At 42.6% G+C, this 21,662-nt stretch overlaps 1 protein-coding gene across 2 annotated transcripts in view; it reads left to right on the top strand.

Moving 5' to 3' along the window:
- WDR7 (WD repeat domain 7) overlaps nt 1–21,121 on the top strand; it is a 307,399-nt gene extending 286,278 nt beyond the window's left edge. For both annotated transcript variants that reach the window (XM_066353645.1, XM_066353646.1), the window contains 2 exons: nt 12,739–12,843; nt 18,348–21,121. In XM_066353645.1, coding sequence (XP_066209742.1) covers nt 12,739–12,843; nt 18,348–18,551 — 309 coding nt within the window. In that variant the 3' untranslated portion in view covers nt 18,552–21,121. The remainder of the gene's footprint in view (nt 1–12,738; nt 12,844–18,347) is intronic.
- Nucleotides 21,122–21,662: the final 541 nt, after the last annotated feature.

Here is a 21,662-nt window from a genome sequence, read left to right as displayed (position 1 = left end):
CATGTACATGGTCGAGTTGCTGCTCGCCGCCGGCCTCTTCGCTCCCCTCCTAGATTCGCCGGCCGGGGCCTTCTCCCATTTGTGCTCTGACACTTAGCATGTGGCCTCGCACCTGATCAGCTCTCCATACACATTTTTAAGTACATTTGCGCTAAAGATGTTTGATCACATGATGTAAGCAAGACAAATATTATCCCTTATTTGACAAATAAGCAAATTATGTTTCAGAAAATTTTGCCTGTTCATAAAACTACCAAGGAGAAATTTTAATCCGCTAGATACACGTGGGATCATCTAAGAATGAGTCAGAGGACTAATAGTGGTAGTGTTATTTTGCAACAGTAATTACTCCAGAATGTTTGCAAATGGCTATGTGAAAAAGTCTCTCTCTGTAGTATTGTATTGTTTTATACTGTGTACTGTGAAGAAATACTTTATTGCATCTAAGTAAGGAAGATCATTCTATATTTTTAGAAATTGGCATTTCTTAAGAAATAGGTCTTGTAATATAGGACAATATTAATTAGGTTATGTTTGAGGCTAATCTGATTTTCTGTTTTAATAAGTTGAAGAACCACAAAAGCGTTAAATTCCAGAATTTGTATATGTATTAGTTTATATGCTCTATCCATTTTCAGTATATACATATGAACCAAAAGGGATGATGATAGCATTGGTGAATATATGTATGAGTTTTAAAAATGCATGCGAGTCCTAATTGTCTTTAACAGTTTTAAATCATTTCTCTTTTTGGAATGGTGCAAATGTTAAATCCTTTTAAAATGTGATTTTGAAAAATGTAAACTCTAGTATAATCTAGATAGTATAGACTGGGTAATACAGTCGAGAATACAGGTACAGGTGAGAGGGGACATGTGTGAGTGGCAGCCCTGTCCTGCTCCTCTACCCCAGTGGTCCCCAACCCCCGGGCCGCGGACCAGTATCGGTCCATGGGCCATTTGGTACCGGTCCGCAGAGAAAGAATAAATACATTATTTCTGTTTCATTTATATTTAAGTCTGAACGTTGTTTTATTTTTTAAAAATGACCAGATTCCCTCTGTTCCATCCAAGACTCACTCTTGATGTTTGTCTTGGTCACGTGATACATGTATCTGTCCCACCCTAAAGGCTGGTCCGTGAAAATATTTTCTGACATTAAACCGGTCCGTGGCCCAAAAACGTTGGGGACCACTGCTCTACCCGAAAACCATCTTCTGTTCATCTTAACCCACAAACATGCCGAGTTCTGTCGGTTAATGTGGACAGGCATCTGCGCAAGACCTGCGAGGGAAGGGCTGCCGTGTTCTGAGAGGGTGCAAACTGGACAAGACAGTCCATGTTCCTGAGGAACTCCAAGTGGAATCAATTAGGATTGACTTCTGTAGCACATTATTACCTTTAACAATGTTTTCTCCTGTCTTCTTTGAGAAATTATGTAATCCTTTTATGATAGTCCAATCCTTAAGAATTCTTTGACTATTTACAACAGAATTTTCATTGTCTGAGCATACAAAAGCAAAAATTTGTTCACTTAAAGACTTCTAGTATGGATCTGAATAAAAATGCTGGTGAAAGAACATTTAGCTTTGAGGTCTGCTCAAATCTGAATAAAACATTTTCTGTAACTTTTTAAAGATATATGAGTAACTTTAATAACTTTTATAATAATTTCATACAGCAATATGGATATTTTATAGCAATTTATTCACTATCCTTTTATTTTAAAATGAACTGCATTTATCTAAATCACATTAGATATTCATTGTTTGACTATTCATGAATGTAGTCATCTCTTTAATATGATTATTCTTAAATGTTGAATTATATGAAAAATGTTATGATTTGAATTCTAATTTTTTTCTTACATTTTCACTATTAAGTTGAGGACTCTCACAATACTAATATACTATTTAATTCTATTAGGCAAAAGTTCTTGATAATGATGTTTATAAATAATTAGAAGTTTACAGTGTCTGGGATTTTTGGCAATCAATTTTCAAAGTATAATTCAGTAAAACTGATCAATTTAACATGAAAGAAATGAAACATCAGTTGTGTATAATTTAATTGAGTATTTTATGGTTACTTTATCCTTAAAGTATTTGGCCTAGTAAAGCAGAAAAAGGGTGGGGGGAGGGGTCAACTCCTGATTATCTGCAACAAGAAAAGAGGAAGAAGGACTTGGACTTTAAGACTATAATAGAGGGACTTACAACAAATGTATCCTTTGAATCTGCAAAGGTTCCTCAGTTGAGTTAGAAGGGGGAAAGTTTTCTAAAACCAGTATATGTATTTAACAGAGGTTGCTGCTCTGAGGACTATCACAGTTTACCACTGGAAAACAACCACAGATTTAAATATTTGGTCTCTAATTGTTCATTCATAGACCTTCCTTTTTAAAATTAAGTTTAGCCATTTATAATTGACATCAGTGGAAATAAAAGCCTCAATGTAATAAAAATCTGAAATTATTACTAATGCCTAAATTACAATAGTGAAACAATCTTGAGCATTTATATTGATTCTTACTCTTCCTGGATGAGGGTGTTGTATGTGTCTGAGCATGTGTGTGTTAGCATATAATCCTCCACAAAAAAAATTTCATAGACTATTGCTTGTTCCTAAGGGTCCTTGTTCCTAAGAATCGTCACTATGTAGATGTTGAAAAGCTCCTTGAATTCATCACTGTCCAATTATCCCCAAATGATATTTCCGTAACTTTCAGTAACTGATAATAGGGAATAAATACTACAGTTATTTTTCAGGAATAAAGTCTGTTTTACTTGAAGCCCTATATCTTATAATAAAACTTAAGTGAGCTCACTTTATTATATTTATCCTTAAATCTGTTTTCCAGTAAGTTGTTAAAATGAAACCAAATCCATTTGTCTTTTGCCCTGATGTATATGCTTTTCAATTAGATAGCTATAGAAAATAACTCAATTCATCAAGTAGCTCCAATACCCCTTGGCTTGAAAAATGCTGCAGGGGATGACCATGTAACATAGAGTTAGCATAACGTAAGTAAAAAACATCACCTTGACCCTCCATCAAGCAAAGAAATTATAGAGATAAACACCACATTTTTCAACCCTCAAATGTCTGTCCAGAATCATTGCGGCATCGCCAAAAGGCAGCATCCGGCCTGTGTGCTCACCTGCAGGGCAGCCAGCAGGTAACAAGCACTGGGCTCCTTTCATTCAGCCCAGAGAGTTCTAGGAGGATGTTTACCATCGACTCACATTTGGTCGATACTTTAGTTTCTATGTATTGTGTTCCCAAGTGAGGAAGAGCCAGGCTCCTAATTTTACAATCATCCTTTCCTCAAGAAGTACTTACTTATGGTGTCTGCAGTTAGGTATTGCCTCTTCGGGGGCACACACGAGCTAATGGGAGGGTGAAAATCTTCAGGTACCCAGGGCCAGGGAGAGACAGACAGACAGACAGATGCGCTGATGAGAAAGATGGGGCCGCCGGCCTCCTCTGGCCTGGATTTCGGGATGAAGGAGGACAGGGCAGCTTCTGATCTTTAAACCTCTGTTGTAAGGGGTTCACCTGCTCTAGCTGGGTCAAGGAAAAGAGTTTTCCTTCATCCACCACTATCACAGGGGGCTGGGACCCACCTCCTCCCGTGGGAATACAGGACTGCTGGTGTGCGAGCCCGCTGGGAGACTGGGCCCTCTGTGCCAGGCAATGCCGACTGCCATTCCGCCGTCCTCGCAAAGGTGGTGAGCAGGGGAGATTGGGATGGACCAGGACAGCACCAGGATGCGAAGGGAGGTTGGACGATTCCAGGGACCCTCTACTGGACGCCTCCTGACTGTGGAAGCCACCTCCAGACCACCCGGCCCAGAGGTCTAGGGGTTCCCTGGTGCTCCCTGGTGTTGTGAGCACTGGGGCAGGCGCTCCCCTGATTGGCCCAGCCCCACACAGCTCTTCCTCTCCTGCCACTGCTGCAGCTGCCTGAGCTGCAGCTGTGCCCACCCCTGAGCAGCACCAGCTTGCCCACCCCCCTGAGCACCACCAGGCTGTGCCCATCCCCCGAGCAGCACCAGCTGTGCCCACCCCCCAAGCAGCACCAGCTGTGCCCACCCCCCTGAGCACCACCAGGCTGTGCCCACACCCTGAGCACCACCAGGCTGTGCCCATCTCCCTTGAGCAGCACCAGCTGTGCCCACCCCCCTGAGCACCACCAGGCTGTGCCCACCCCCCTGAGCACCACCAGGCTGTGCCCATCTCCCTTGAGCAGCACTAGCTGTGCCCACCCCCCCAAGCACCACCAGGCTGTGCCCACCCCCCGAGCAGCACCAGCCGTGCCCACCCCACCCCCAGCACCACCAGGCTGTGCCCATCCCCCTTGAGCAGCACCAGCTGTGCCCACCCCACCCCCCGAGCACCACCAGGCTGTGCCCACCCCCCAAGCACCACCAGGCTGTGCCCACCCCCCAAGCACCACCAGGTTGTGCCCATCCCCCTTGAGCAGCACCAGCTGTGCCCACCCCCCCGAGCACCACCAGGCTGTGCCCACCCCCCAAGCACCACCAGGCATCACCCAGACCTTCCTTGTTTGACCTGCAAAAGTCATTTAGGAATGTTGGTGTATAATGTACATAAATGCCATTTATATGAAAATCAGGTATTTGGAGGTTGAAGGTTGGCAGTTAATAGTTTGAGTAGTTTATAGTTTTATTTTACCTGGTAGTTTGTGAGGCAGCAGGCTCTGGTGCCAGACTGCCTGGATTCTAGTCAAAACAAGTTACTCCACCTCCCTGTGCCTCAGTTTCCTCATCTGTAAAGTAGGGATAATACAGTATTCTTAAGTCATAGTTGATGTTTCAGGAGTAAGATGTTTACGTAGAAGTGCTGACAGTAGCAACCGACACGTAACATGCTGAAGTTTCCTCCTTGTATGCTTTTGGCTTCCCTGCAGCGCCTAGCGCAGAAATGAATGCTGGTGTACCTTTTAGTGCATGGGTTTAAAATTTATTTAAATGATGACAAAAGATGTTTTGCTGTTGGCCTTTGATAAATGCAGTGCTTTTGTTTTAAATTAATGTATGAAGTTATAAGATTCATTTTTATCATTGACCACAATGATGAGACAGAAACTATTCTTTTAAGCACCCAAGTGACATGATGTATGTGTGGAGGATTGATAGTGTGGAGACGGAGACAAAGAGAAGAGGTGGGACCATGGGCAGCAGTTGAAGGAGGCACACTTTTAAGTGCAAATAAGCTGTCAAGGTGCAGAATTAGTTCAGGTGACTTTTGGAAAGTTTAGTGGAAGAGGATTGAGAACAGGGATGGTGACGTGGGTATTTTCAGGATTTCAGCACAACCAGGACTACTAGCTGGGCTCAGGTGCCCACACCCTGGTCTACAGGTAACCGGGAGCACTTTGAACGCCAGCCACCTGCATGCGGACTTCACCAGCCTTTCCTTCTCAAGTTCTCTAAGTATCTTCTAACAGTATCAGTGGCCACATTGCAGTTTTCTGATCAAATAAGCACAACGCTGGCTCTCCCGCATGGTGTTAGGAGAAACTCTAACAACATACAATTGCCTGTAGACAGACTCAGTCCGATTTGAAATTGCACATTTTTGAGACGTGGTTGATTGAATAAGGTGACCTTTAGGATACCCTGTGACTCTAAGATGTCACAGTTTGAAAGCTTAAAGAGAGTTTAAGGAAAAGCCATAGAAATGATTTAAAAAGTTGGAAAGTGACAGCCAAAAGTAAAGGTTATAGTCTCTGAGACATTTTTTAAATCCTGAAAATGAAAATTAAGTGAAAAGGGGGCAAGTTGCTCTAACGGTCCTCAAGTCTACAAAAGTGGTCCTGCTAAGACTGGTGACCAGCCCTCCATCTCTACTGGCCAGAACAAGAGGAGGCAGCCTCGCTCTCCAGCATTCGGGATCTAGATTTGTTCTAAGAAAAACATTCATGACAGCGCACATTGTTAAATACAGGAAAGGGTCCTCAGGCGAGGTTTTGGAATCTTCTCTAAAGATTTTTTTTTTTAATGATTTTTGCCTGACCAGTGATGGCCAAGTGGATAGAGCATCAACCTGGGATGCTGAGGTCCCCAGTCCGAAACCCCAAGGTCACCAGCTTGAGCACAAGCTTGCTGGCTTGAGTGTGGGATCATCAATTTGATCCCAGGGTTGCTGGCTTGAGCCCGAGGTCAGTGGCTTGAGCAAGGGGTCACTGGTTCAGCTTGAGCCCCCTGATCAAAGCACAGATGAGAAGCGATCAACGAACAACTAAAGTGGTACAACTATGAGTTGATGGCTTCTATTTCTCTCCCTTCCTGTCTGTCTGTCTCTTTCTCAAAAAAAAAAAAGAAAAAGAAAAAAGATTTAAGATCCACTTTAAGGCAATCCTGTCTACATACAGTCAACAATTAGGTGACTTTTCCTTGATCTTGGCAACATCACATGGCCTCAAGAGCCCGTGCACACAGAGGGTGCAGAAGGCTTAGTTCACCGTGATGTTTGTAATTTTCCTTGAGCCTTCTGATGAGACTCTTTTAAAATGCCATTATCATCTGCCTAAATTATGTCTTGAATCTATAATTTGTTTCTTTGAGCAGATGAACCTTAAATATATAATAAAAATTGTCACAATGGATTGCTTCAGAGAAAAGAAAGGGGAAGTTTTTTTCCTTGAAAGTAATTAATTCTTGGCCCTGGCCGGTTGGCTCAGTGGTAGAGCGTCGGCCTGGCGTGTAGAAGTCCCGGGTTCGATTCCTGACCAGGGCACACAGGAGAAGCGCCCATTTGCTTCTCCACCCCTCCCCCTCTCCTTCCTCTCTGTCTCTCTCTTCCCCTCCCGCAGCCGAGGCTCCATTGGAGCAAAGATGGCCCGGGCGCTGGGGATGGCTCCTTGGCCTCTGCCCCAGGCACTAGAGTGGCTCTGGTCGCGGCAGAGCTACGCCCCGAAGGGGCAGAGCATCGCCCCCTGGTGGGCAGAGCGTCGCCCCCTGGTGAGCGTGCCGGGTGGATCCCGGTCGGGCGCATGCGGGAGTCTGACTGTCTCTCCCGGTTTCTAGCTTCAGAAAAATACAAAAAAAAAAAAAAAAGAAAAGAAAGTAATTAATTCTTAACTTCACTACTCTTGAAATGCACCCGCCCTCTTTGTTTTTTTGGTAGAGTCTTTCCCTTGCCTAACGCACAGAGCTGTCAATCAGAGCGATGTCTTTGTCTTCTTCTGGCCTTAAGCAGTTACCTCTCTTCTAGTTAGTCAGCCTTGAAATCAGGGCTTCCTGTTTGGGATGTTAGACAAGCATGCAGATCAGACCCTGGTCCTCCTCGTCTGCCCTTTTCTGATCTGGTGCTGTCTGTGCCTCAGTACAAAGGTGAGGCGCCCTGACCCTCCCTCGGCATTTTCTGTGGCCCGGAAGAGGGACCACCGCTAGGAAAAGAGGATTTCTCAGGTCTTTGGTATTACTCTGCTTTTCTTTCCAGGGCTCAACCTCTGCACACCGGTGGGCAGACATGTGTGGGCAGTGTCTCACGCTAGACTCAGGGCTTCTGTCTGCTCGTGCCTCACGAAAGCCTGTGTGCCCTCCGCCTGAACACATTCGAGGAGAAACGCCGCCACTCAAAGCCTAATTGTATTTTTAGAATGTTCAGGTGCAGCCAACTGGGGACCTATTTTCAACTTAGCAGACATTTCAAACCCCACCCCAGCCTCACAAATTGCAACTGCCTGTCTCACCCCTCAGCCCCAGCTCTGCAGAGACCTGCGGGCTCTTCAGCTTCCGTCCAACTTCTTTCATTGTTCACTTCATTTTAGCAAATGTTGCACAAGACACATGGGTCGGTGGTTTATAAATCTTTCCCTTGTGATGGTATTTATGGTAGCAAGATTTTACCTCCATCTAGGAATTTTCACAATTTATGTTAAAAGTAGGAAAATGTTTTGTTTGGTTGGGTTTTCTCCCTTCCCTTGAAAAAAGTGATGAGACCTGCAAAAAAATATGAACTATTCTCTTTTCATCTTGTTTTGAAAGTGGGTATAACGGGCCCTGGCTGGTTAGCTCAGTGGTAGAGCATCGGCCTGGTGTGCAGGAGTCCCGGGTTCGATTCCCGGCCAGGGCACACAGGAGAAGCGCCCATCTGCTTCTCCACCCCTCCCCCTCTCCTTCCTCTCTGTCTCTCTCTTCCCCTCCCACAGACAAGGCTCCATTGGAGCAAATTTGGCCCGGGCACTGAGGATGGCTCCACGGCCTCTGCCTCAGGTGCTAGAATGGCTCTGGTTGCAACAGAGCGAAGCCCCAGATGGGCAGAGCATCGCCCCCTGGTGGGCATGCCAGGTGGATCCCGGTCGGGGGCATGCGGGAGTTTGTCTGACTGCCTCCCCGTTTCCAACTTCAGAAAAATACAAAAAAAAAAAAAAAAAAAGAGTGAAAGTGGGTGTAACAGAGTCCCCCCTTTGGGGTTTAATGCTCAAATTTTCCCTTTGGAAACAATATCAAGAACTCTTGGAAGAGACAGACCACTTAAAAAGCAATTTTAAAGAGAACATTCTAGACAATTATAGCTTCTATGAACGCTGACCAAACCATCCTAGAAAGTCGTGTCTCTCCTTCCCTGTCCAGCAGGGTTAATTGTATTTGCAGAGTGCATTGAGAGCACCTGTTGAGAACTGTAGGGTAAGTGCAAGTGTTCCCATCATTAACCCTGCCTCTCAGTTCCTTTCCTTTCACAAGGAAAAGGGAGAGTGGGTGTTCAACAATGCGACATGCTGTCTCCTGCTAGGGATAATTGCTCGCTTTTCTTTTATTGTTCTTGGCACTTCTTGAATTAGATTAATTTCTTTATATTCTATCTCCGTCTATTCAAGAGAGCGATTTCTTTGACTAAAAATATAGCAAGACATGATACTCATTCGCATATTAAAAATAGACCAGGCCTCCTTTCATTTCAAAACCTGTTATTCTGGAAAATGCTCTTTCCAGTGTAGCATTGAAGATCCCACCCGGTGGGCTTTGCCACCATGGAGCACTTCCAGGTTCGCTGAGACCCCTACACAGCTGCGTCCCTAACGCCTAAACGGAAGCCAAAGTCAGTTCAGGTGGTGTCTGCACGGATCTCAGAAGTTCAGAGAGTCTGCACAAAAGACAAATGGCGGCATTTTCATTACGCTGAGGGCTGACGCGCCTCTTAGGCTGGGATTGTAATGAACTCACCAGATGTACCAAGTCACTTAAAACAGCAAGCTTCTCTGAGCTACCGTGAGTGTCACTTGCTCTCTCCTAAGACAGCAGGCCTGTCAGCTGACACCGTGGTCGTTGCTCAGTGGTTTCTGGGTTGCTTCCTAAGGGCCCTGTGGGGTACCTAGCAGTATGCTATTCTGTGTGTGGGGGTTAGTGTGTTCTGATCTAAAATGCAGCCCCCTTTGTCAAAAAGAGACTTTAAAGAAACTAGCAAATTAAGCTCAGTATGTAACAGGACCTCACCGCCGCACAGGGAAACAGGACAGTGATTAGTGAAACGAGTCGGAAGTGTTCATCAGTAGATGCACAGAATGAGCATAAATTCAGCTCTGAGTGTCCTGGCAGTAGAGCGAGCATGTGTTAGGTTATGTAATTATTGTTACATGGCAAAAGAAAGCAACAGAATTGCTCTGAAAAGAATCATTTTCCTGGCAGAAAAGTCCAAGAGGAACTTAATTCAGAGGCTTCTGTTAGACGTTTAATAAAGAGTGGCTTCAACTGATACAGAAGTATTCACGTCGATGTTCTAAATTCCAGCCCTCTCTAAAGATGAAGGCATCACATGAAACATGGTAGGGAGACTCTTCTGAAGGAGCCTGTGTCTGGCTTTCTGCCTTTACAACGGGGCTAACTTAGTCTCGCGGAGAGGTGCCTCAGTGTGGCCGTTGGGTTGGTACATGTTCCGCTGGGCCAGCTGGTTTCTCGCTACCTCACTGTTGCATTCTCTTACTGTCTGAAGTGCATTCTGGTTGCTGATCAAGGCAGGATGCTAATCTGAAGGAGGCGGGCTTAGCCTTCTGTTTTGAGATGAGATTCTGGGGCTGAAACTCCAAAAGGAGGATCAGTCCACCTCTGCAAAGCTGGGCTCTGGGGGGCCTGCAAGAAGGGCCAACTTTTCTTACAGGAACTTTCAATCTGCTCACACTTTTAGATGCAGACTGGGACCCCAGAGCATGGCTGAAACTATTTGTATCAAATATCTTTGATGCAAGGGTTGTATTAAATGCCACAAGAGACTGGTCGGGAAATGAGGGAGCCAGGTTGTAGGTGTTAGGTACACAGGCCCTCTTTTGTGTCAGGGCTGGGACTGCTAAAATGGCAGAGGGGCCGCCTCCCCTCGGCTCTGACTGATGTCACCATGTGTGAATGGCTCAGTATTACCAGAGCTTCCAGTTTCAGGGGAGGCTAGAAATCTTGATTTTACACACTAGCTGATGAATTAGAATACAAACACAGAAAACATTTTTTAAAAACATTTTGCATACCAAACCAAATACACCTACAATCAGGTTTCAGCTTAAGGGTCTTCAGTTACAACCTTGTTATAAAACAAGGCCTTACTAGTCAACTATCTTCATCATAAAATAACCTCAGATTGGCCCAATAGAATTTCAGATTTTTAGCATTTTTAAAGGTGCTTTTCCAGTGAGCTTATTCATCTGACCTAGTAAGTAGAAATGGTCGTTTTCCCCCTTTTAATTGGTTACATTTCCCCCCACACCTACAATAATTTTATTCTAATGTAGATAGTGTTGAGCTGCTTTCTTGCAATAATTATTCAACATGCTCACCCTGTTACTTAATTTAGCACCACATTTGTAGATTAGTACCATGGACAGTTACCTCATCGCTTAAATAAAATACCACAGTCTGGAATCTGTGTTCGGACCCCCTAGTTAGCAGATGCTGATTTTGAAGTATATGTTTTGGCATTTTTCTGGTGCATGTTTTTCATTAGATGGTATACTCAAATAATTGAGTTACTTTTGTCCGGTCATTTTTTCCAGTTTTATTGAGATATAGTTGACATATAACATTGTGTAGTTTTAAGGTGATGATATGATATACTTACATGTTGCTAAATAATTATCACCATCGTATTTATTCCCTCCCATAATCACCATTGTGTGTGTGTGTGTGTGGTGAGAACATTTAAGTTCACTACTTTCTTAGTGACTTTCAAGTATATAAGTCTGGTCATCTTTCAGTAAGGAGGGGTAACACAAATATTAATAGTATTTATTGAAGTCTTATTCTGTGCCATGCATTATGCAGAGTACTGTAGACATATTAACTCATGTAATTTTCACATAGCTCTTCCTAGTAGGTATTGTCGATATCGTTATCATCATCATCCTACTCTATAGACATGGGTGCTGGAGGTTAAGTAACTTCCATGACTTGCCCAAGGTCCCACAGTAAGTTGTGGAGCCCAGTACAGCTAGGCAGTCTGTCTCACAGCTGTGTCCCCAGCCCAGAGCCCAGTGCTATGCCAGGATAATATTGTTTCTCTGTGGAAAGCAGGCATTATTTTGGATCCCATGGTGCCTTGAAAGCCCAGTGACCGTAAAGAATGGAATGCAAAGAGCACTGAGGAATGTATTTCTAACACACACGCACCCACACACATGCACGCGCGCACACACACACCATCGCTTTCCTCCTTGTAATCACTCAGATACAAATATGAGGAGAATCTAACAGAAATTTACAGTATTTATGGGGCTGAATCATATGACAAGCCTGATGCATCTGCCGAGATTCAAGGCTTATGATTCTTCAGCAAAATACAGCTGATGCAAACAAATACCTTCCTGGTATTGTCTTGGTTTAAAGGAACACATTTCCTCATTCCTTTCTAGACCAAGGGAGGAGACCAACCTAGAGCCTGTGAGCAGACTGACTATTGGTTAATTTAGTAGAGGTGTGGTCTTTAATAGTTAAGTGTAGTAGAGACCTTTAATATACTATTAATACAGTATACTAATTTGCTTAGTGTCCCAGTGTTTTTTAATAACTATTAATATCATTAAATTTTAGCATAATTTTTTATTAAAGTCCTTTTATCAAAGACCTAGTCTAAAATACAACTTTTTTTTTTATTCATGGCTAAATCAATGAGAGCTATTTGGCAAAGGCTCAAAATTATCCTTGTTAACTTGTTTTTAATAGTATTTGATTTATATATGTGGTCAAACTATAACACATGCATGTATGTGTGTTTTCTAATTGTAGCCATATACATTTGAACACAGTGTTATTGGTTGGAAATGAAGCATAAAACATGAAAAAAGTATAGTTATTAAGGGGTTGAAATTATAGTTTTTAACTCCTTCCGGATAGGGATGTTACGATACAGCTTTGATTGTTTTTCATTACAGAGGGTGGACGTTCCTGGATAAATTTGGTGATTGCTTTCTTACCTTCCTAATTGTAAAATTCTTTCTTCTAATGGACATAAATGAATTAGCATATTGGTCTTCCCATCAATATATGCTGTCCTCCTAACTCGGAAACAGGTAGACTCCACAGAACAAGATGGAAACCCTTCGATAGACCAGTGAGAGAACTGGCTAGTTGCTTTTCTGATTTCTCTAACCTGATTTTATAAATAAAAGAATATAACAGCATCTAATATCCATGACATAACTTGCTCAACATTGAATTCATTTGCTTATGTTTGTGTCCTCATTCTGAGGAATGCATACAGTTAATGACTCTGAATTCTATTTCAGACGATCCATGGACACAAGGGACCGATCACTGCAGTGTCCTTTGCTCCCGATGGACGCTATCTCGCCACCTACTCAAACACCGACAGCCACATTTCTTTCTGGCAGGTAAGCATTGATGACACAGGCACTTTAGGTGCTTGGCATGATCTGCTGGGAAGGGCTTCCTGTTGTCCTGACAGCCCTGTCTCCCTTTTTTTGGTAAATATCAACTGTTGATTGCCTACTGGTTACACGCAAGATGCTTAATGTGCAGGGTACACCGAGGACACGATTAGCAGCCTGGAAAGGGGGGAGAGGTATGCTCTCACAGAACTTACAGTCTCCGGGAGGCACAGGTAAATAAGCAAGCAGTTACAGTACAGAGGGAGACCTGAGACCAGGTGTGGATGGCTCCGCAGAGGAAGTGATATCTGAGCTGAGACGTGGTGCTGCTGAGGAGCGGGTGTTTAGGGAGGAGGAGCAGCCATTCAGAGGCGAGCAGGGCATAGTGGGTGGGGCAAGCCGGGCTCAGGCTGCTCAGGAATAGCAAGGCATTCACACACCCTAACTGGGCAGGGGGCAGAGCAGAGGCAGCTGGAGTCAGCTTCCTGTCCGTGTACCATCTCGCTGTGTGCGTTCTGACTCCCACATCACACATGCTCTGCTTTCCTAAGCTATGGGAACATTTTCAAAATCCTGAGTATCCTTGACTCGCACGAGAATGCCTATGTTTGATTCGGAGTAAAATGAATATTAACATTGAACAACTAATTTCTCTGATGGAACTTGTTTCACCATCAGTGATTAATGTCTACCCAATCTTCTTTTTCATTATGTTACTCATAATAATTACAAAAAATTAAACATTACCGACTCCCACCCCTGACCCCCCTAAAAAAGTTAATTTAAAATTTTGTTTTTACCTTTACTTTTCTAGGATGTATGTTTTATGAGATTTGGTTTTGTTTCGTTTGCTTTGAAAGCTAAAAAAGCAAAAGTTTAAACAAGATTTCATCACAGCTTGATAATTACTTGTTTTTAAAAAATCAATAGCTAATAAAATGTAAAACAGCTACAATAAATTGCTCAATTAATAGCAGTCTATGAAAGCATGTCAACTTCCAGATCTGTCAGACTTTTTCTAACTCTTCATCTAATTTTCCAGTTTATTGTCTCGTTATCCTTCCTTCCAGAATATAACTCCAGCATCTTACTCGGCTCATGTTAACCTCTTTCCCTGAGAGATCTCACCCACTCTTCGTGTGTCCTGGTGGGTAACCACAGGACTCGTATTTTATACTGCTGAAATCCCACACCCAAGTCCATTATGTGTCCATAAACCGGGCTCTCGCTACAACAGTCCTTTAAAGAGTTTACCTAGCAATTACACAGTGGTCTGTCTTACACCAACTGGACGGTGATACGAATACTCTCCTATTTCCTGTTCTCTTGAAATAAGGAGACATGTTTGTGTCAAGCTCGTTCCCCGACATTTATTTGGCGTCTGAGCTGGGTGCTGGGTGCTTGCCTGGTTCAGGGACACCGAGCCTATGGGGTCCTTGCTTTCCAGGAGCTTGTGTTCTGCCCAGTTTCTTCTGTGGGAAAAACACAAAGAAATCTCTATTTTGTCCAACTTTACTTACCCCCTCCCAATATTATTGCTTATATAGAGGAATTTGAAACTTTTCCCAGCATTTTCTTGAGTTTCTGTATGGTAAACCTATTCCCCCTTATCTAGATGTTCAAGGTTCTGTTTGAATCTGTTTCTTTCTTCCTTAAGTATTTTTCTGTTTGTATCAGCGTTTCTGCCCAGCCCATTGATCGGCACCTTTCTTAGATGGTATGTCTTTGAGACATCCCTCCGCAGGCCAGCGCTTCAGCCTCTGGCTTTGCCAAGTCCGGGGCGCCTGACGTGTGGCTCTGTGCACGGGGTCTCCTTAGACCACCCGCTCCTCCCCTGCAAGGGCGGCCTTGGCTACCTGCAGGTGTGGGTGTTCTGTGGACGCAGCAAAAGCAAGTCAGGCAGCACCAGGTCTTTCCTGCCTCTAAACCCAGCGTTAGAATTGAAAATGCAGCCTGTTTCTCATGTGCTTAAATTATACCAAATAGGTCTTGAAATTCAAGTGAAGAGCATAGAAACATTATTTCAGCCTCATCAGGAAAATCCACTAAAACCTCTTCCAGAAGTCTAGTGAGTTTTTATTTGAATTGAAGAGACTCCAAAAACCGGGGCAAGCTCTACCACTGTTCTCCCCAATGGACTTGCTGATTTATTTACATACATACATACTGTTTAGTTCTAGTGATGTATGATAACACTTTTATATTATTCCAGTAAATGTACTGTAATATATTTTGAAAACATAATGAAGTCTTATTAATATAGAACCTTACAAAAGCCATCAACTATTAAAATTCTTTGCTGAAAAATGAGTGTTAATGAGAAATATTGGTTGGATAATTACTCAAGTGAGACTTAGTAAAAGGTTTGTGTGCAGCATTACTTACACTGGGAATAGCATTAAAACGCCTCCTGTTGTGATGAATTACATCTGTGTATGTTTCTGTGTGTTCAGAAAATAAGCTTTTTAGAACTGGTTTGGTGAGGCATTATTTTTAAAGGGAAGGGAAAAGCCAAAGTTACACTTTATTTAGTTTACATACTGAACTACTGAATGGTGTAATTTGGTAATCTTCCAATTCCTTTAACTCTCCAACAATGTACTTTTATAATTAAATATTTTACTTCAGTGTATTCATTGATATTTGATCAAGGGAGATGGGGGAGGGTCATAAAATACCACACAATTCTCTTAAATTTTACCACTACCCTTTAACAAATAAGCATCTTCTTTCATAAATGCTAATAATAAGTTAGATGGATATTGGTTTTATTTATTTTTATTTATTCCATCATACAATAGAATACTATTCAGCCATTTAAAAAAAGATGATGTGAACCTGTGGTCATTAACATGAAAACATTGCCCTCAACATTTTGTTGAATGAAAAAAGCAGATTGTGAAACTGTCTTTTAATATGAGCCTGTTTGTGTAAAATTCTTTAAAACTAGCTTCTCCTTATGTGAATGTAAGGTCTGGAAGGTGTTCACCAAAGTGTTAGTGATTATCTCTAGGAAGTGAGATTTCAGGGGACTTTGGCTTCCTTTTTTATACTTCTCTTTCTTATTTGACTTTTCTACAATGACTATATCATTGTAATCCAGAACTTGAATGTTACCAAACATTACAATTCCAGGTAGTTTCATTCATTCGAGGCTCAAATTGCCCTTACTTTAGTGTAGTTATAGTCTGTCACTGGTCAAAATAAAATTAATATTCAATAACAAAATTGTTAATTGTTCTGATGAGAATTCTTTGAGTTTATTGGGAAAATTAATACTCCTCCTACTTCAAATTTATCTCTAACTTGAAGAGGTCATAGGGAAGGGATGGTCTGAGAAACAAGAAATTACAATTAACATGAGATGAGTGTCTTCATTGTTCCAACTGTATGCAAATGTAATAGTTATCTACCTTACAGAATTTGGAATAGTCCTGTCCTGAGGCAGGAAGGCTGTTAGAGCCTACCAAAGGCATTCATCAATCGATTTATCAATTGTTTGAGGGATGGCTCGGCTTCTAAGGGAAACCTAGATATAATCATGGACCTTTAAAAAAGTCTCCATCCTAAAACTCCAATAAAATATTCTCTCCCTGCTTGCCTTTGGCTCTCTCTACCCATTTCTTGTATGTGGCTAAATTTTAAAAGAAGAATTAAAAATAAGCAAGTGTCTGAGCCCTGAGCATTTTGAGCCACCAGCAGAAATCAAGCTTCATACTCTTTTTGTCATAGAAAATCCATCGGGAATGAAAAATATTTTGTGGTTATTTATCAACTGAGAAATTAGATTTTTTTTAAAGCACAGTATGCTGTTGATGCCAGTTAATTTTAATCAACAATTTTCTGAATCATTTGACTATGTTCTGTAAGAGGACTAAATTATCATATACTGTTATTCTCTGTACAAGTGAGAACTATAAAATCAAGCTCACCATTGTTATTTATGTTGAAATTGTTTGGGAACCTCCAGAAAGCAATAAGGCATTAATTTGTACCTTTCATGGAGTTTGGGGGAGACAGAAGGAAGCCAGAGAAGAGGCTTTGAAGGATGACAGTAGCACTGCCCAGCTCTAAATGGTAACTGAGCCTAACAGAAAGAATTAATGATAACCAGACATTTGGTTTTAAAATGTGACCTCGTACACTAGTGATTTTTTTTCACCTCTGTGTTGTGTTCGGCACTATTATTAATGCAGTAAAATCAGTAACATTAGTCATCTTAAAAGGGTTATTACTCAAGATGATTTAAATTGTGAAAATGTCAGCGGAGCCTGCACGCATCCTGCTAGAGATGCCATGATTTACACCCTCCGACACCACCCCGCTGCTGAGCAGGCCCAGGTAGGGGACGACGCTGCTTGTGCTGATCCGAATGCAGAGCGCGGGATCAGCCGAAACATGTCTTCAGTGTCCGAGGACTCGCCAAGGTTTCATGCGTCGGCTGTTCGTGTACCTTGGGTCATACTCTGCATGCTTCACGCCAGCCCCCAGAACCTTCCAAATCTAGATGGAGGTTTTACTGCAGAGAGAATTGAAAAAGAAAATTAGTACAGAGAGAAAGAATATTTCCGAGGACTCTTTCCTAATTCTCAGTATGGTTCCCATGTGATTTGCAATAAATATCACAAAAGACATATGTTGGAAAAATGGTAAGTGATATTTAGAATCCAAAGACCTCATCAGACTCCCTCACTAGGACAATAGTTTTGCTAAGATAACTGCCATTCGATATTTAGCCCTTTGCCCGGAATACATGGTATTTAGGAGCCATTATTTCCATGCTATTTTTCACTTATGTGAATGGATTAAAAGAACTTAACATTCAGATCAGCTCTGGAAAACCAGCCAATAAGAAGGAACTGCCAGTGAGGCGTTCAGGGATCCTTTCTCGCATGGCAGCGACACAGTGAGCCGCGGGCACAGTGTTGAGATGTAGCTGACTCTCGTTTTCCCCTTCGAAATAACTAGAGCTTTCCAGAAACTGAACTTTTTTAAATGGAGGTGAGGAGGGCAGGTGGTGGTGGATAGAGATGGGGGAGGGGATTAAGTGTTGCACTTTGATCCAGTCACCCTCACTCTCTCCTGCCGCACTTTGCTCCATTTTCCTGAACTAGTCCCAAAACCTGCCTTTGTGGATTCATCCTTAAGCACTGTTAAAAACAAGAAAGTCAGTGGTTGGAAATACTCATGATTTCTAAATATTGTCTGGTCGAACCGTTTTATTCGCATGTACTATATAGCTTCCTTCTTAAAGATTGGACTTCCCTGCTGTCATGTTCTACCCACAAAATAAATATCTTTAGACTTATGATTTTACCCTAACAGGGTCAGACAATTTTAATTTTGTTGAAGAGACCCTTCAGAGGGTAGGAGTATGCTCTTAGGTGAGTGTGAGCGAGCCTTGTGGAGGAGAAAGTGGCCGGAAGAGCGTGGCACTTACATTGCATCAGGGCAAGGGAAGTGAGTCTGTCTGTGACACGTGTGCTCTCCTGTCCCTCTGTCCCCAGATGAACACCTCCTTGCTGGGGAGCATCGGCATGCTGAATTCAGCACCACAGCTGCGCTGTATGAAAACCTACCAGGTGCCCCCCGTGCAGCCGGCCTCCCCCGGCCCCCACAACGCCCTCAAACTGGCCCGGCTCATTTGGACTTCCAACCGCAACGTCATCCTCATGGCCCACGATGGGAAGGAGCACCGCTTCATGGTCTGATGCTGGCGTCTGCATCTCCTTTCTTTCCGTTCTGTAAACCGAGACTCCTCTGTCCTTACGCTGGGCCACTGGTCAGTGCCTGCCCGCCCAGTGTCAACCAGGGGCACAGCCAGGTCTGTGTCACCTCTGCATGGTCTGGGACAGACGCCTGCTCATGCCACCTACTGATTCAGAGGCATGCGCACATAGCTCTGCAGGACGTGGCCCTCTGTCGCTCAGTCATTTTCCCCTCCAGAGAGGGAGGGGAAGCCGCAGTGCCCGAGAGCTCTCCATTGCTGGGTGCCGCAGAGCCTGGGAATCAATAAACACTGTGATTGCGCTGCAGTCAGACCGCGTTCCCTCGGGCTGAGCCCCTGCCAGAGCTGCCGGAGGCGGGGCGTCCCGACGTGGCATCTGTGGTAATGTGGCCGTTCTAATCGTCAAAACGCTTTTCCTTTGGATTTTCTAAAACATGCTATTGTTTACCAAAAAGATTCTGTGTTTACATATTTTAATTTTCCTTCAGCTGATTGTTAGGAAATTGTTCAATCCGATTTCCTAGGGTTTAGCCACTACCTTCTTTGTTAATACCTAACTGATTTGAGATTAATGAGAAAATATACAAAAAAAAATTTTTTCCTTGTGGAAAATACAGTTTCCCAAACACCTAGTCTTCTGAAATGCTTATATCTTGCTTAAGTGATAATGTATTTAGTAGTTTAAAATAAAACTATCTCTACTGATGATCTCTAGGTCGTAGAATTATCCAGTTGCTATAACTAATCCCTTAAATGGACTTTTTGAACAAAGAACTAAGTTTGGAAGCATACAGGTACCTGAAAAGAAGACACTTGTGTTTGTTGCTACAGATCATTGAAAGAAAGAACTTGACTCCTTCCTTCTAGAAACTTCACAGACCTGCAGCTCCCGTGTGTACGGCTCACCTCAGTTATCACGTAATAGTTACAGGTCGGCCTTCAAACTACTGCTGACCAGATAAAGAAAAACTAGGACAGCATTTCTTTTAAACAAGTATCCTAGAAAATTAGTAACCGTGGCACAAGCATGGAGTATATATAAAAATGTGAGGCTCAATCAATCTGAGCAAACACTACAGGAAGAGTATTTATCACACATTGAAGTCAGCTTTGACTAGGTCACTTTCTCCTTCTGTCAAATTCTGCGGGTTCTTGCTCATGGTACTGGGAAAGCTTACATAAAATAATATTTTGTATGAATTGCTCCTAATGAACCTTGATCTATATATAGGTGGGGATGTGGTTGGTTGGTTAAAATGGCTTATTAATGCAAAAATAGAAGATGAGTTATGAAATTCAGAGAAAATATGTAACGTTTACAGAGGAACCAAAATTATAATGGGAGCATTTAATTTGAAGGCGTAGATGTCAAGGTTTATATAATATGCAAAAGAGTAAAGATCATAGTCCGAGAACAAATGCATCCGTAATTTTATTGAAACAATTTTTAACGACCATGTTAAGAAACTGATACCACTAGAACATCTCCTTCATATTGATATGAAGTCTGTTATTTCCACTGATGGCAAACTTGCACTATTCCTTGGTTGTAGACTTTGGGTGTTCTTTCAAAAGTGAATTTATGAAACATGCATGTACATTGTATTTATAAAGATTACATATGTAGTTTCCAGGAAGAAACAAAGAACTATACAGTGTAGCCTTTGTTCGCTGAATATACTGTTGTGTTCGATGTAGATAAAGTTCAAGTAAACAGAAGGTGCCCTCGGTCTTTCCAGAAGGCTCTCCGGTCTTCTCAACACCCAGCACATGTTTACTTTATGGACTCAAATGGGGATTAATTTATTCTAGACTACACAGCTGTTTTGGAATGATGATGTGGAAGTATACCTTAGAGATTTTTAAAACAAAATGTTTGGTGCACCCAGAGAAAGGTGTGAGACTGCTAGGCAGGTCACCACACACACATGGCGGATGCACACCACAGAGACTTAGGACAACACCTGAGGCCCACAGGAGCACAACCCCGGGGCAGTGGGCTTGGCCAGCCTGTCACATGTTGTCTGCACAGACGGCCGAGGTTATTGGTCAGTAGAATATTATGATTATAGAACTCTGGGGTGGATGATATTTAATAGTTAGATAAATATCTTTGCTAAACTAATATTTGCACTCTTGTTAACACAGATCTGTCCTTGGCTATTTTGACCACCACCGTCCAAACTTCATCAGAGCTTAGATTTCTCTGCACTGAGGGAAACTTCGTATTGTCATTCCAGAGTATGCTTTTAGTGTTTTATTATTTCGTTGGCACTGTATTTGGACCTGTCCTCGTAAATGTAGAGGCATATATGGCTTCGCTGATAATTTACGAGCAAAAGATGACATGACGTGACACCTGTATGAAAAAGTAGTGATTGAACCCGCTGTGCACAGAGTGAATTAAAACGTCTGCCTCTCAAGACATTTCTCGATGACACCACTTAATAGATTCTATATGTGCTGAATGTTGCTCTGTACATATGTCTGTTAAATAAAACAAAATTGTACTGAAGATTGGTTTTCCCATTAAAAACATTATTCACTCTAAAACGTTCTCAATTGAAATCCATATGCTTTCTCCTCACCCCCACTCCCTTTGGTAGCAAATTAAGCTTCTGTTTCCATCTAATTATTCACTTCCCTGGAGAACCAGCATCAGGAAAGGCAAACTTGTTCACAAAGAACAGTAGAACCTTAGTGAAGGAAATCCCTGTCTTGCACTGCCGAGGCCTGAGAACCAGAGAAACACCCCTACCAGAAACTCGGCAGCACCCTCTGTGGTTTGGGCAAGGGAATTGCATGCATGTTGCTTTCATCTCCACCCTACGTTTCTAAATAGACCGAATTGTACCAAGTTATATCTTGTCAGATTCGATGATATGGGTTGGCTGCCCCTGGGGTGGGGGACTGTGCTGAGATCATGAAATTCATTTCACTTAATACTCGTTTGGAGTTGAATTTGAATCCCTGAAGTAAAGAGTGGAACTGGTTTTCAAAAAAGCAAGAGTAACAAGAGGTCATCGTGGCTCACAGAAGGTTGTAGTGAATGTGCTTCTTTAATTTTCAGAGAAGAATAATAGAACATCTCAGA

Source organism: Saccopteryx leptura, chromosome 11, assembly GCF_036850995.1.
Source record: "Saccopteryx leptura isolate mSacLep1 chromosome 11, mSacLep1_pri_phased_curated, whole genome shotgun sequence".
NCBI classification, from domain to species: Eukaryota; Metazoa; Chordata; class Mammalia; order Chiroptera; family Emballonuridae; genus Saccopteryx; species Saccopteryx leptura.
The sequence above is the reverse complement of the archived record's forward strand: the minus strand, read 5'-3'. Positions and strand labels throughout refer to the sequence as shown.